The sequence below is a fragment of the Squalius cephalus genome, assembly GCF_949319135.1.
Source record: "Squalius cephalus genome assembly, chromosome: 1".
Lineage (NCBI taxonomy): Eukaryota > Metazoa > Chordata > Actinopteri > Cypriniformes > Leuciscidae > Squalius > Squalius cephalus.
In genome coordinates, this window is record NC_137122.1 from 5,626,938 (window position 1) to 5,641,257 (window position 14,320).

General features: G+C 39.7%; 2 protein-coding genes across 5 annotated transcripts in view; one reads left to right on the forward strand and one right to left on the reverse strand.

The window, feature by feature from the left end:
* LOC307155885 (uncharacterized protein) overlaps positions 1 to 14,320 on the forward strand; it is a 468,056-nt gene that overhangs the window by 354,093 nt on the left and 99,643 nt on the right. The window lies entirely within an intron of this gene.
* LOC307155943 (uncharacterized protein) overlaps positions 1,528 to 14,320 on the reverse strand; it is a 48,998-nt gene continuing 36,205 nt past the window's right edge. For all 4 annotated transcript variants that reach the window (XM_079866999.1, XM_079867000.1, XM_079867001.1 and 1 more), the window contains exons 3-4: positions 10,398 to 12,327; positions 1,528 to 2,667 (exon numbers count right to left, since the gene is read on the reverse strand). In XM_079866999.1, the coding sequence (XP_079723125.1) occupies position 2,667; positions 10,398 to 12,327 (1,931 nt within the window). In that variant the 3' untranslated portion in view covers positions 1,528 to 2,666. The remainder of the gene's footprint in view (positions 2,668 to 10,397; positions 12,328 to 14,320) is intronic.

Here is a 14,320-nt window from a genome sequence, read left to right on the forward strand (position 1 = left end):
GTAAGTTCAGGATGCATCTATGACAAAGGGTCCCAAAATATGTCTTCTTATAAAAAAAGGGTTCCTGTGGCTCAATTTACCCCAGTTTAGGGGTATGTTGATCCGAGTCAAAGGGTAAGTTTCATCATCTCGTTTTAAACTGACCATCTAACTGAATCTGAATCAAACCCATGTAAAATATTAAAGATAATAAAAAAAAAACTTTTACCTTTTACAAATAGTCATATTTATTTTCTTAAAGCTAACTGAACACAGTAAAATTAAATAAAAAAAACTAAATTAGAATGAATGAATAAATGCCACTAAAACTAAACATTTTAGTCAAAAGGTTCTTGCCATGGTAGTTTTTCTGTAATGTTGAAGATGTTTAGGCTATAGGGACTACAGGTGGAAAGATAAATATGATTAAGCATCTTCTGGTTCTTGTCAGATAAGGATTTGGTGTACTTTAACATTGATCCTATTAAATAAACAAAAAATTATAAAAATACAGATAAACAAAACCACTAAATATTAAATATGAAGTTTGACACTAGAAATGTTAAATATTACTGGTGCTCTTTATTTTTAAAAGTTATACTATATGATCATTGTCAGTTTATGTACATATAAAACTGCAATTTGTTAATGATTAAATAGCTTTATTGCAACAATAATTAGATTAATATGGAATATTATGCTGCTGTAGGGTAGTTATTTACCTGAGTGTCATGTACTCCCATACTGTTTGTATTACTGAAGTCATATTCTGAGAAATAACAGTATTGTCTTTCAGTAGGGCCGTTTTATAGGCTTTTATCATGTATCCTGACTCAAATAATGTGTTTCTAACAGCAAACACTCAGAATAAAGTGAGATGATCTGCTGATGATCCTGAATGGCTTGTTGAATGAGTGTTGATAGTCTGAGGCTCATCAATATTAACAGATCTGCTGAAAACACTCTTTATTTCATGACAACAGTTCCTGTTTTCACCTCATTTATTATGCTGATGTCTTCAGATCGCCTGTAAATTTACACTTAAAGCTCATTTCATTGGTGTCAGCAGACTGAGGGGATTTGTTGGCTACTATATGTACCTTTATTTCTGTTTTTATGATTTTAACTGTTTTCTTAACATTTATTTATATTAGGACGAATTTACAAGTTATTAATCTTTTCTATATTTCTGCATGTTGTAGAATATTTGTATTGATTAATTAATTGTAATCACATCATCAGTGAAGCTCCTCCCACTGCAATCACATCATCAGTGAAGCCCCTCCCACTGCAGTCACATCATCAGAGAAGCTCCTCCCAATGCAGCACATCATCAGTGAAGCTCCTCCCACTGCAGTCACATCATCAGTGAAGCTCCTCCCACAGTAATTCTCCAATTAATGCTGTAAATTCCCATCAGCTACAAGTGAAGACGAGCATCAGAGCATCAGGAAGAGCTGAAATCTGCAAAGACTGAGTTTATTAAAGAGGACAGAGAGAACATGAGTGATCCAGAACCCTGCAGAATGAAACACACTGAAGATCCTGAAGAACAAAGAGGTTGGTGTTTATTCTTCATTCATTCATGATGCTGAAGAACATTCATGTTAGAAACATTCAAGCACTTCATCACATTTAGATAAACAGGTCAACTATGAAATGGTTACAGGTTTTCAACAAATGGTCAGTGGAGGGAGGTTGGAGAAATTTCCATATTGATTGTCAACATCAGGTCAAGTTTGCTCCCTTATTTTATATCTGGTTCACCTTTTTTTGCAACCATGTTACCAAAATGGTGGCCATTTTTCAATATAGTTTACAACATTGTGTTTTTGTTTTGTTTTTTTACTCTGAGACACTGCCATAAATCAGAAAAAGAGAAAATACTTTCAATTAATGTTTTGATGATTGTTTATTTGTTTTTATAATTAAACCTGTTTTTATCAAAATCCCATAACTTTTGTTACCGACAAACGATGAAAGAAATAAAAACATACTCATGTGAATAAAATGAGTAAAGAGTTTAATCAATCATTACATAACAAATACAAACATTAAGTAAAAGTGAATGAGACAGATCTCTCTCTCTTTACTGACTTATAAGAGCCAAAGCATCTCAAGAGAAGAAGAGAAGAAAAGTGTCCAGTTTCAAAGATACATGAAAGTATATCTTGCGTTTGCATGGAAGAGTAGAAGTGGAAGATAAACTAGATGTTCTTATGAAAAAATAGATTTTTTTTATATCATATTCATGTATCTCTTAAAAGTGTTAAGGCCTTCTTCTTCAACTCCTGAACTTTGCCTTGAAATGTTTTTTTTTCCAGTGTGAATTTTCTGATGGTCTTTCAGTTCATCTTCTGTAGTAAAGGCCTTCTTCACTGAAACACACACCGCTGTGTCTTTTCTCCTGTAATATTAAGGATGAATCTTCTCCTTTGTGTGAATCTTCAGGTGTTTCTTCAGGACTGATACCCAATGAAACAGTTTACCGCACTGATCACAGTTAAATGGTCTTTCTTCAGAATGAGAAGATGTTATTTCAGAGAGAAATCCTGAGCCGCTTCTTCCCAGTGTGAACTCTCATGTGAATCTTCAGACTTGATTTACATGTGAAGCGTTTTTTACACTGAGGGCAGGAGACAGATTTATTGGCTTCTGTTATTCCTTTCTTGTTCACGTCCATCAGGTCTAAAAGAAACATTAAATCATGTGAGATTTCAAATGAGAGACAAACGTGAAATGAAAAGTGAAGCTCAAAGTGAAGATCACTGAGTATAATAGTCTTTTTAATCCCATCAAATCTGGTCAACAACTGCTGAGCACGATTATGATCTATTTTAATGTCATGAAGATGATTTGTGTTATAAATCACTAGTTTGGTCATGAAACTCTAGATGATGCAGGCTTGACATATGATCTGTGAGAAATCACAGTTTCCTACACGACACAAGCTGATTGGCCTCTAAGCCATGCAAAAATGTGAGAATTTGTTGACAGACGGCCCTTTCACAACAAACGTCAAACAAATGTGTGTTGGACTGAAGGGAAAGCAAATTCACGCCTGTTCAACAGAGGGCGATACATGCACTGAACTTTAAGCCGTCGTAAAAATATCTGCCAAAGCAATAAACGTAAATGTCTTGTAAATGTAAAAAAAAACTTTCAATGGACCATTTTACACGAATGGCTAATCATGGATTACTCGTGTAGTTCAAAGTGTTCAGTGTTCAAAATGCTAATGTTTAATTTAAAGTAACTTTAATCTTTAATGCTGGTTTCACTAGTGCCACCAAAATGCTCTTAAATGTGTATGTGCAGCAGCTCAAAGTTTATATCTTATTGGTCAGCACATTTCTTTAAAGACCAAAGAAAATAGCAGAAATATTTCCTGAAGAAAATTCAGTTTTTATTCAAAATGTGTTTAGCGTGAAATTGCTTTCAGATTTCCCAGTTCACCAGCATTTTAGGGGTTTCCTAGGTCAAATTCATATCAAATGTCAAAATAATGAATCAAATATTTAATTAAAGGGGTCCTATTATGCACTTTTATTAAGTCTTGTTTATGTTTTAGACATTATTACAGATCCTCTGGTTGAATGCTTCAACGAGTATTTCCATCCAAAATACGAAATGTGCTGGGATTGGTTAGCTGGCCCAGTGAGTTATGATTGGCAGCGCTTAGTGCGTGTTCGGGAAATGTCCCAGCCCTAACCATAATTACAAGCTCTAGTACTTAGTAAATATTATGGGTGGCATCATTTTCAAACCAATTCCAGCCTGAATCAGACTTAATGTTATTGAACAAGAGGTGTATTTATATAGCCATATTTTCTAATACATGTTAGATACAATGTACACTCACCTAAAGGATTATTAGGAACACCTGTTCAATTTCTCATTAATGCAATTATCTAATCAACCAATCACATGGCAGTTGCTTCAATGCATTTAGGGGTGTGGTCCTGGTCAAGACAATCTCCTGAACTCCAAACTGAATGTCAGAATGGGAAAGAAAGGTGACTTAAAGGGATACTTGAGGATTTAGCATTAAGCTTTGTATTAGTAGAAAACCTGTAGTATATTCGAATTACCATGCATATCCCCCTGAGACGAGAGATTTATGTATGTTTTGTCTGGAAAAAATCCTCCGATGACGCAAAAATCGGAGGATTTTTTGGCCTGAGGTTAAAGACTACAGCCAGTAGGAGGAGCTGTTCCGCATGTGTTTAACCCGCCCATAGAGGGTGGGATCTCACTCACAGAATGTACACATAGTTTCTGCCGTCTTTCTTTGGAAGCTAAGCTAGCAGGCTCTTGTTCTGTGGAGAAAGCTGAGTAGTAGGAGAAAGCTGAGTACTAGGGGTTACCATCCTCTTTTTCCCGGATATGTCCGGCCGTCGAGATCGTCCAAAATGTCCAGGATTCGGCTTTTGCTTTCTACGGTCGCCATTCATAGTTTACATGCACACCTTTTGTTTCAATCTAACTGAATTTCATTCCAATTGGTGAATCTGAATGTAGTGTTTACATGAACGCTAAACAAGTGATCGGTTGATGTGCGTTTTAACATTGCTAAGAAAATACCCGCTCCTCCGTGAGAGATACGAGACCGATGCGTCTCAGTAATGATGGCGCCGGCCTCGCGCCGTTCTCCCGCGGCCCTAGCCTCATCCTGCTCGTCACAGTAAACAATGAATGGCGACTGTAGAACGCAAAAGCCGAATCCCGGACATTTTGGGCGATCTCGAAATCCAGGGAAGACTCGTCACGGAGACTCACTAGTAGCCTAGCCTTGTTTTAAACGGCGCTCTCTTACCGGTAGGCGTGGCTTGGGAGTGACCTCCTAGGGCAGCGAAGCAAGTGCATTCTGGGAGTTGTTGTCTTTCATCCACATAAGCCAAAAATACATTTTCTGGCTTTTCTCAGTCTAGAAAGCTCCAAATTCAAAAATAATTTCACATTTCTTCTACATAAATGACCCATTTTAAATACACATTCATCTTTCCAGGGGTGAAGTATCCCTTTAAGCAATTTTGAGCGTGGCATGGTTGTTGGTTCCAGACGGGCCGGTCTGAGTATTTCACAATCTGCTCAGTTACTGGGATTTTCACGCACAACCATTTCTAGGGTTTACAAAGAATGGTGTGAAAAGGGAAAAACATCCAGTATGCGGCAGTCCTGCGGGCGAACATGCCTTGTTGATGCTAGAGGTCAGAGGAGAATGGGCCGACTGATTCAAGCTGATAGAAGAGCAACTTTGACTGAAATAACCACTCGTTACAACCGAGGTATGTGAAGCCACAACACGCACAACCTTGAGGCGGATGGGCTACAACAGCAGAAGACCCCACCGGGTACCACTCATCTCCACTACAAATAGGAAAAAGAGGCTACAATTTGTCCAAAATTCCGGGCTCACCAAAATTGGACAGTTGAAGACTGGAAAAATGTTGCCTGGTCTGATGAGTATCGATTTCTGTTGAGACATTCAGATGGTAGAGTCAGAATTTGGCGTAAACAGAATGAGAACATGGATCCATCATGCCTTGTTACCACTGTGCAGGCTGGTGGTGGTGGTGTAATGGTGTGGGGGGATGTTTTCTTGGCACACTTTAGGCCCCTTAGTGCCAATTGGGCCTAAAATGGCCCCCACAGTCACCAGATCTCAACCCAATAGAGCATCTTTGGGATGTGGTGGAACGGGAGCTTCGTGCCCTGGATGTGCATCCCACAAATCTCCATCAACTGCAAGATGCTATCCTATCAATATGGGCCAACATTTCTATAAGAATGCTTTCAGCACCTTGTTGAATCAATGCCACGTAGAATTAAGGCAGTTCTGAAGGCGGAAGGGGGTCAAACACAGTATTAGTATGGTGTTCCTAATAATCCTTTAGGTGAGTGTATATATATTAGATTATAAACCAGTTAATCACATTTGTCGGAAAACTATGGTAATACAAACTGTAATCGATCACAACTATTCCCTGAACAGAATGGAAGCTTATGTGAAAACTTTTTTTTTTTTTTTTTAACAAACTACCATACCTCTGGAAGAATGAGCTTTTAGCCCCTCCGGAAGAGTCCCATGCTATTACAACCGAATATTATAGCTTCCACTACCCTGTGAAATAGGTTTACCCTTATGAGAATCAGCCCAAGAAACAACTGATTGATTACTCTTCCTTTGTATTTTCATTCAAAAATAGTGAGACAGTGAAGCCATTCATCCTCAGATGATGAAAAAGGTGGCGGATGGTAAGCCAGTATATCCACCGGTTTACAGGCGAGAGCAGACTTAATTTTGCTTCCTTTAGGCACAAACACTGGATTGGTGCTGAGAACTGCAAAGAGGAGTTACGAACCAACAAAGCATGAAGTTCACTAACCCGCTTCACAGTTGAAAGAGACAATAATAAAGCAGCCTTTAGCGAAAGGAGTTTTATATCAATACTACCTATAGCCTCAAAAGGGGCTGAGGACCACAGACAAATCCTGGAATCGAGTCAGTGGCTTATAAACTTTGCTCAGATGCCGCGCACCTCTCATAAACCTGCAGACGAGCGGATGTTTCTTGCCCCATATAGCATTCAGAAATCGCAGCAAAAAGGATCTGCCCTTATCCAAAAGCTCCAGCAGGAAGAGCATGACACATACACAAAGGAACAGAGAAAAGGACCAATGCATCTGTGCACACAGTTGCTCAATCATTAATTTCCATTCATAAGTAGAGTGAGTTGAAGGACGATCAGAGGAAACATGTACAACAGTGCATTTAGCCACCCAAGTTCCCGAGTGAAGGCAGAGAGAAGAATAGGGCAATGAGCGATTTTGTTCAAGGTGAAGAGATCTACGGCAGCTCGGCTGAACCTCTACCACAACTGGCCAACTACCTGAGGGTGGAGAGCCCATTCTCCATACAGAGGATTTCCTCTGGATAGTAGATAAGCCCCACATTCATTATTCCCAAACATGTGTTGCCCTTAATGACTGGAAACGAGTCATGCCCCACACAATCAGTTATGGTGCAAGACTGTGAAGCTGAGGGGAGCGTGTGCCCCCTGGTGATTTATGTCAAAATGTTGGTTCCTTAGGAACTGCACAGAATGTTTCAATGTCAGAAACACTGTTAACAGTTCTAGGAAGTTTGTGTGTGTTCTGAGGCGAGATGGGCCATTTGCCCTCGAACCCCAACCTGTGAGCAATGCATCAGTCATCACCAGCTTTCTTAAATAAACTGCCCTCTGCAGAATTTCTGACTCAAGAAAAGAACAACCTCTCCAGTGACGGAGATCTCACATGCAGAGTGATGGCACCAGCGCTGTGCTGCTACCCAGTGCTGAAACTCTCTTATTCGCGACAATTCCAGTGAAACGACAGAAACTGTCCAGGCCATCAGCCCCAGAAAACAAAGACTAAATGGGACTCTGTTCCCTTTCTGAAAAATGGACAGACAGCCGTGAATTGACCCAATGCACTACTCTGCCAGAAACACTTGATACAGGACAGTCTGAGACCCAGGTAGATCATCTCCTGTTTGGGCACCACACAGGTTGTCTTTTCATTTACCCTGAAGTCTAAGCTCTCCAGATGAGACATGCACACTTCTGCATCTATATCTGCCTTCTGCTGCGATGGAGCACAGAGGAGTCGCTCATCCAAACAAGCTGACTCTCTGAGACCCTATTCTCAGCAGTGTCAGAGCTAGTTCGACACATTTGCTGAACACTGTTCAGGGCTAATGACAGCCCAAAAGGAACCGTCAAAAACTTGTAGGCTACATCCTAACAGGAAAACCTGAGGAAATTTCTGTGTGCAGGGTAGATGCTTATGTGAAAATATTTAACTTTCAGATCGACTGACATACTCCAGTCTTTGGGACGAATAAAATGACAAAGACTTAAGCGAACACATTATTAATTTGTACTTTCAGAGGTGCCTGTTGAGGTTCTGCAAATCCAGACCAGAACGGAGACCTCCCCCTCTCATGGGAATGACAAAGTACAAAAAGTAAAAGCTGTGATAGCTGACCTCCGGCAGCACAATCCAACTTGCTCTCTTGCTCAACAGAGAGGCGGTTTCTTCTTCTAAAATCTGAGACGATTCCCCTTCTGCTCTTGACTTCAACACACCACTGGAAAGTGGAGGTTGTACAGCAAATTGCAGATTATAACCCCTGATTGTTAAGGATAAAACCCAGGGGTGTACTGTGCATGTGCTCCCACTTGCAGCTCTCACTCACTTGACTTTTTTGTGCTCTCTGCCCTTCATTATAGCCTCAAGGGCAGAGGGGAAGAAATTGTCTGTGGGGCACTGGGGAAATTGGTGTCAACTTCACAACTGAACAAACTTTTTCATTGTGAAAAATTCCTGTGTCCAACCCCTTCTCATTTGTTTGGAGGGGGAGATGCTGTTGCTCTTTTATCCTGAACATAAAGACAAATTAGGTTGCCTGCGGTTTCTTCCCTCCCTGAGGGTTTTCTGGCTGGCATCTAGCTGCAGGCACTGGGAAGAAAGGTTTTCCCCTCGGCTGAGGTGACTTGGGTTGTGGCTCGGTCTGCTGAGACTTGGAATATTTGGGGCCCCTGAAGCCACACTGGGACCTGACTGGTTTTCCCCTTGGCTGAGGTGACTTAGGTTGTGGCTCAGTCTGCTGAGATTAGACCGTTTGTTTTTTATTTTATTGTTTGCCATCTCATCCAGTAGCGGGCGCTGTAAACGTATTGTAGCGTAGGCCCATGACCAAATCAAGCGAATAATAGCCAAAAGCCACCCTGTTTTGAAAATGGAAGATAACACACAGAACGGCCAGCCTGAGTGGACAATTACGACCCCAACTCATCTAAAAAGTAGTGTCTGAAAATATTTTGGGTTCTACACCGTAGATGGTAAAGTAGTATATTTTCAATATCAATATTAATTCATACTGACTGACATGAACCAAGAGAAAACATTACCGTCTACAGCCGCGAGAGTACATGCTGCTCCTGTAGCCTATACCCCTGAACAAATTAACTGAAAAACTATTAACTGAAACATTAACCTAAAGACAACTGAGAAAGCCTGAACACAAACAAAATGCCCCCAAAAAGAAAAGAAAAAAAAATGTTCATGTTTTCGGTGCTGACGCGTTCAAGTAACGTAAGGGTGGCGCTGCCAATAAAGCACCTAAAAGCTGTCACAAAGAACCGGCAAAAGCAATGACTATGAATATGCCAGGTATAGCTAGGAGACATTTTAATTGTTTACTAATAAACAAGTGTTTTCTGTGTCAGTGTCGGCTGCAAAGATGAAGTTGACGATGCTGACTCACAATCTACGCAGTAGTGAACGCACCAGAGAAAAACGCACATTTCATACGGATTACATAAGCAGAGAACAGTCTGTTTTCTTTCGTTTTGAATTGTTCTGTTTAAAAGTAGACATATCAAGCTTTCTATATATTTCTTAGATCTGTGAGGCAAGCAGGCTCCCTTATGCGCTGAGTTTCGGTTCATTTATGAGACGAGCTCCAGTTCACGTGCTGGCGCATCTGTGTGGTGATTATCTATTTTCTACTATATTTACTTATTAAATCCAGGCAATTGGTTGATGAAACATTGATTAAAATTAAGATACAATTAATACAAAACGAAAATAAATTAAGACTGTTTGAGGTCTTTAAAGTTTTATAGCAGTCTTTTAGTGCCGCTTTCAGAGCACTCACATCCGTAACGGAGAACTGTCCCGTCCGTAACTTTTTTTTTTGTGAAATACATTTCTAAATAAATGCTACTTACATGTTTTTTTATCTCGTAGATATTCGAATATATTCAAATACATTGCTTGATATTTGATACCCGTTCGAATTAGATTTTTCTCAAAAGTGACAGCCCTAGTGTCATAACTACCTGTTATTGTGTCATGGCAGGTAAAACCTATTTTCTTTTATCACAGGTGTGACAAAAAGTTAGTTTTAGGCCCTGCTTGCACCTACTTTCTAATAATAATGAAAAACTTTCCAAGCAGATATCAATGAAAACAACAAAATGTCCTGATGCTCATTGTGGATGAAAGGAAACTACTTTGTTGTTTCAGCACTGTAGGAGCCTGTGAATTATTTTGTTTAAAATGTTATACGTGTATGAATTTATATGCATTTATTTAAGTTTCTGTCTTCCTCTAATGATGTAATGAGGTGGTCTGAACCTATGATGTCAGTGTGATTTAGACAGTAGTCAGATGAAGGTGTGGCCAATTGGGGAAAGGGACACAGTTTTGAGACTGTGGAGTTGATTAGATCGGTCTCTGATTTAATTTACTTGTTTTCCAAATTTACGATTATTTTCAAAATAAATAAAGCTTATGGGACATGCATCAACTGTATTTCATAGATGGAAAGATGGTCACCACACTGCACATAAATATGAACTACTTACCACAATTTCAGACCGCTGTGATGTGGTTTCTCCACTGCATGGATCTTTATGTGTAGCTTTAGGTGACTTTTAAAAGAGAAACTCGTCCTGCAATGATCACACGTGTGCGGCTTCTCTCTGCTGTGGATCCTCTCATGTTTTTTCAGATCTGATGATCGACTGAATCTCTTGTCACAGTGAGAACACTTGTAAAGTCTTTCTCCAGTGTGGATCTTCATGTGTAGCTTCAGGTGACTTTTAAAAGAGAAACTCGTCCTGCAATGATCACATGTGTGCGGCTTCTCTCTGTTGTGGATCCTCTCATGTTTTTTCAGATCTGATGATCGACTGAATCTCTTGCCACAGTGTGAACACTTGTAAGGTTTTTCTCCAGTGTGGATCTTCATGTGTAGCTTCAGGTGACTTTTAAAAGTGAAACTCTTTCCACACTGATTACACATGTGCGGCTTCTCTCCAGTGTGGTTCCTCTCATGTGTTTTCAGATCTGATGATCGACTGAATCTCTTGTCACAGTGTGAACACTTGTAAGGTTTTTCTCCAGTGTGGATCCTCATGTGTAGCTTTAGTTGAACTTTAATAGAGAAACTCTTTCCACACTGATCACATGTGTGCGGCTTCTCTCCAGTGTGGATCCACTCATGTTTTTTCAGATGTGCTAACTGACTGAATCTCTTGTCACAGTGTGAACACTTGTAAGGTTTTTCTCCAGTGTGGATCCTCTCATGTGTTTTCAGATTTGTTGGCTGACTGAATATCTTGTCACAGTGTGAACACTTGTAAGGTTTCTCTCCAGTGTGGATCCTCATGTGTAGCTTTAGTTGAGCTTTAATAGAGAAACTCTTTCCACACTGATAACATGTGTGCGGCTTCTCTCCCGTGTGGATCGTCTCATGTTTTTTCAGAGATGATGAGTGTCTGAATCTCTTGTCACAGTGTGAACACTTGTAAGGTTTCTCTCCAGTATGTGTCTTTTCATGTGTTATCAGACTTGCTGGATGATTGAATCTCTTGTCACAGTGTGAACAGTTGTAAGGTTTTTCTCCAGTGTGGATCCTCATGTGTAGCTTTAGTTGAGCTTTAATAGAGAAACTCTTTCCACACTGATCACACGTGTGCGGCTTCTCTCCAGTGTGGATCATCTCATGTTTTTTCAGAGATGATGAGTGTCTGAATCTCTTGTTACAGTGTGAACACTTGTAAGGTTTTTCTCCAGTGTGGATCCTCTCATGTGTTTTCAGAGATGATGATCGACTGAATCTCTTGTCACAGTGTGAACACTTGTAAGGTTTTTCTCCAGTGTGGATCTTCATGTGTAGCTTCAGGTGACTTTTAATAGAGAAACTCACTCTGCAATGATCACATGTGAACGGCTTCTCTCCAGTATGAACTCTCATGTGATTCTCTAGATGTTGTTTGCTTGAGAATCTCTTTTCACAGCAATTACAAGTGAACAGGTTCTCTCTAGTGTGTATCCTCATGTGAAATTTAAGACTTTCTCTGTATGTAAACCTCTTCCCACACTGATCACATGTGAACGGCTTCTCTCCGGTGTGGATTCTCATGTGAATCTCAAGACTTTGTTTATTTACTAATCGCTTTCCACAATGAGTGCAGGTTGTAGATTTCTTGTCTCTTTTCTTTAAAGATATATTTTTAGTCTTTGAGCGACTCAAAGGTTTTTCTCCAGGTTTAACATGTTCCTCCTCCACTTCACTCAGTTCTTCACTCTCCTCCTTCACTTCACTCAGTTCTTCACTCTCCTCCTTTACTTCACTCAGTTCTTCACTCTCCTCCTTCACTTCACTCAGTTCTTCACTCTCCTCCTTTACTTCACTCAGTTCTTCACTCTCCTCCTTCACTTTACTCAGTTCTTCTCTTTCCTCCTTCACTTCACTCAGTTCTTCACTCTCCTCCTTCACTTCCATTAGGTCTAAAAAAAAAAAAAAATTCGGTAAATATTCCAGTTACTAAAATTGTTCATGCTTCACTTGTTTCTGGTTCTGTATCTCCATATCTTAAATCTGCTATTATTACTCCCATACTTAAGAAACCAGGGTGTGATCCATTTAATTTTGATAATTTTCATCCAATTTCAAATTTACCATTTATCTCTAAGGTAGTGGAACATCTTTCCAATAATAACTTGTGTGAAGAATTTCAATCTGGCTTTCGTCCCCACCATAGCACTAAAATTGCTCTTGTCAGAATAACCAATGTTCTACTGTTGGCAGCTGACTCTGGACTTTTATCCATACTTGTCCTTGAGACTTTGATACTGTCTCACATAAGATACTTCTTCACAGGTTAGCTTCTATTGGTATTAAAGGTTTTCGATCAAAAACCTCTACAGTCACCACTGGTGTTCCCCAAGGTTCAGTCTTGGGCCCGCTTCTTTTCATTATTTATATGCTCCCTCTTAGTTATATTTTGAAGAAATATGGTATTAATTTCCACTGTTATGCGGATGACACCCAACTTTACCTGTCTGTCAAACCCACTGGTTCTTTTCCACCACCATCTTTGTCTAGCTGTTCAGCTGAAATTAAAGATTGGCTTTCAGCTAACTTCTGGAAGGTAAACAAGGCAACAAGACTGAGGCTTTGCTTGTTGGCACTAGATCTGTTTTGTCTAAATCTAATTGTCTTTCTTTGTACATTGACAATACCGCAATCTGTCCTTCTTCACAGGTCAAACGTTTGGGTGTCATCATGGATAGCACATTATCCTTTGAAGCTCAAATTAAATCACACGGATTGCATACTTCCACTTGCGAAATATTAACCGTCTCCGTCCCTTTCTTTCAAATAATAATACTGCAGTACTTATTCACGCACTAGTCACTTCACATATAGACTACTGTAATGCTCTTCTCACAGGTGTTCCCTCCAAATTGCTACACAAGCTTCAGTTGGTTCAGAATTCTGCAGCTCGTGTTCTTTCTAGAACACCTTCTACTGAGCACATTTCTCCAGTTCTTCAGCAATTGCACTGGCTTCCAGTAAAGTATAGAGTTGAATTCAAGATCTTGCTTCTTACTTATAAGACACTTCATAATCTTGCACCCCAATACCTTACACAACATCATGTTTACACTCCTTCACATGCTCTCAGATCTTCATCTTCAATTTCTCTTGTGTAGCGATTGCTTGTTGACTTTTAAAACGCATCTTAAGACATATTTTTATACAAGCTTTTTATAACATGTTGTATTGAGATTTTAATGCATGCTATCTGTATACGGCTTGTTTGTTGTGTGTATTTTCTTATGCAGTGACCTGTATATTGCTTGTGAGGTGACCTTGGGTGTTATGAAAGACGCCATTAAATAAAATGCATTATTATTATTAGGGGCCAAGCACTGAAGGTGCAGAGGCACCTATTGTATCTGTTCCCGTTCTTATTATTATTATTCTTCCTTCTTCCGCTCTGGGAGTCTATGGCAGCCCATAGAACCGCTTGCGGGAAAGTTATGAAATTTAGCACACTGATAGAGGACAGTCCAAAAAGTCACCATACCAAATTTGGTGTCTTAAAACTAATCCCTCTAGCGCACCTGTCCAAAGTGTCACTCATATTTACGCTAATAACTTTCGAACCACAAGGCCTATCAACAAAATGTGTTTAATTGACAATGATTCGATTGCACCCGTCATTTTCCGTCATGAATTTTTTTCGCTATTTTGAATTTTCCAAAAAAAACTACTTTTTCAAACTCCCCCTAGGCCGTTGCTCCGATTTTCACGAAAGTTTAACCAGATCATCTACAGACCATGCCGACAAAAAGTTATGGAATTCAAGTTGTTTCGTCAAGCCGTTTTCGATAAACCCACGAACAAATTTTACGTAGCGCTTGCGAAAACAGACGTAAGGCTGTATCTCCGCTAGGGGTGGGGAAAAAAATCGATTCTTAGATGAATCGCGAT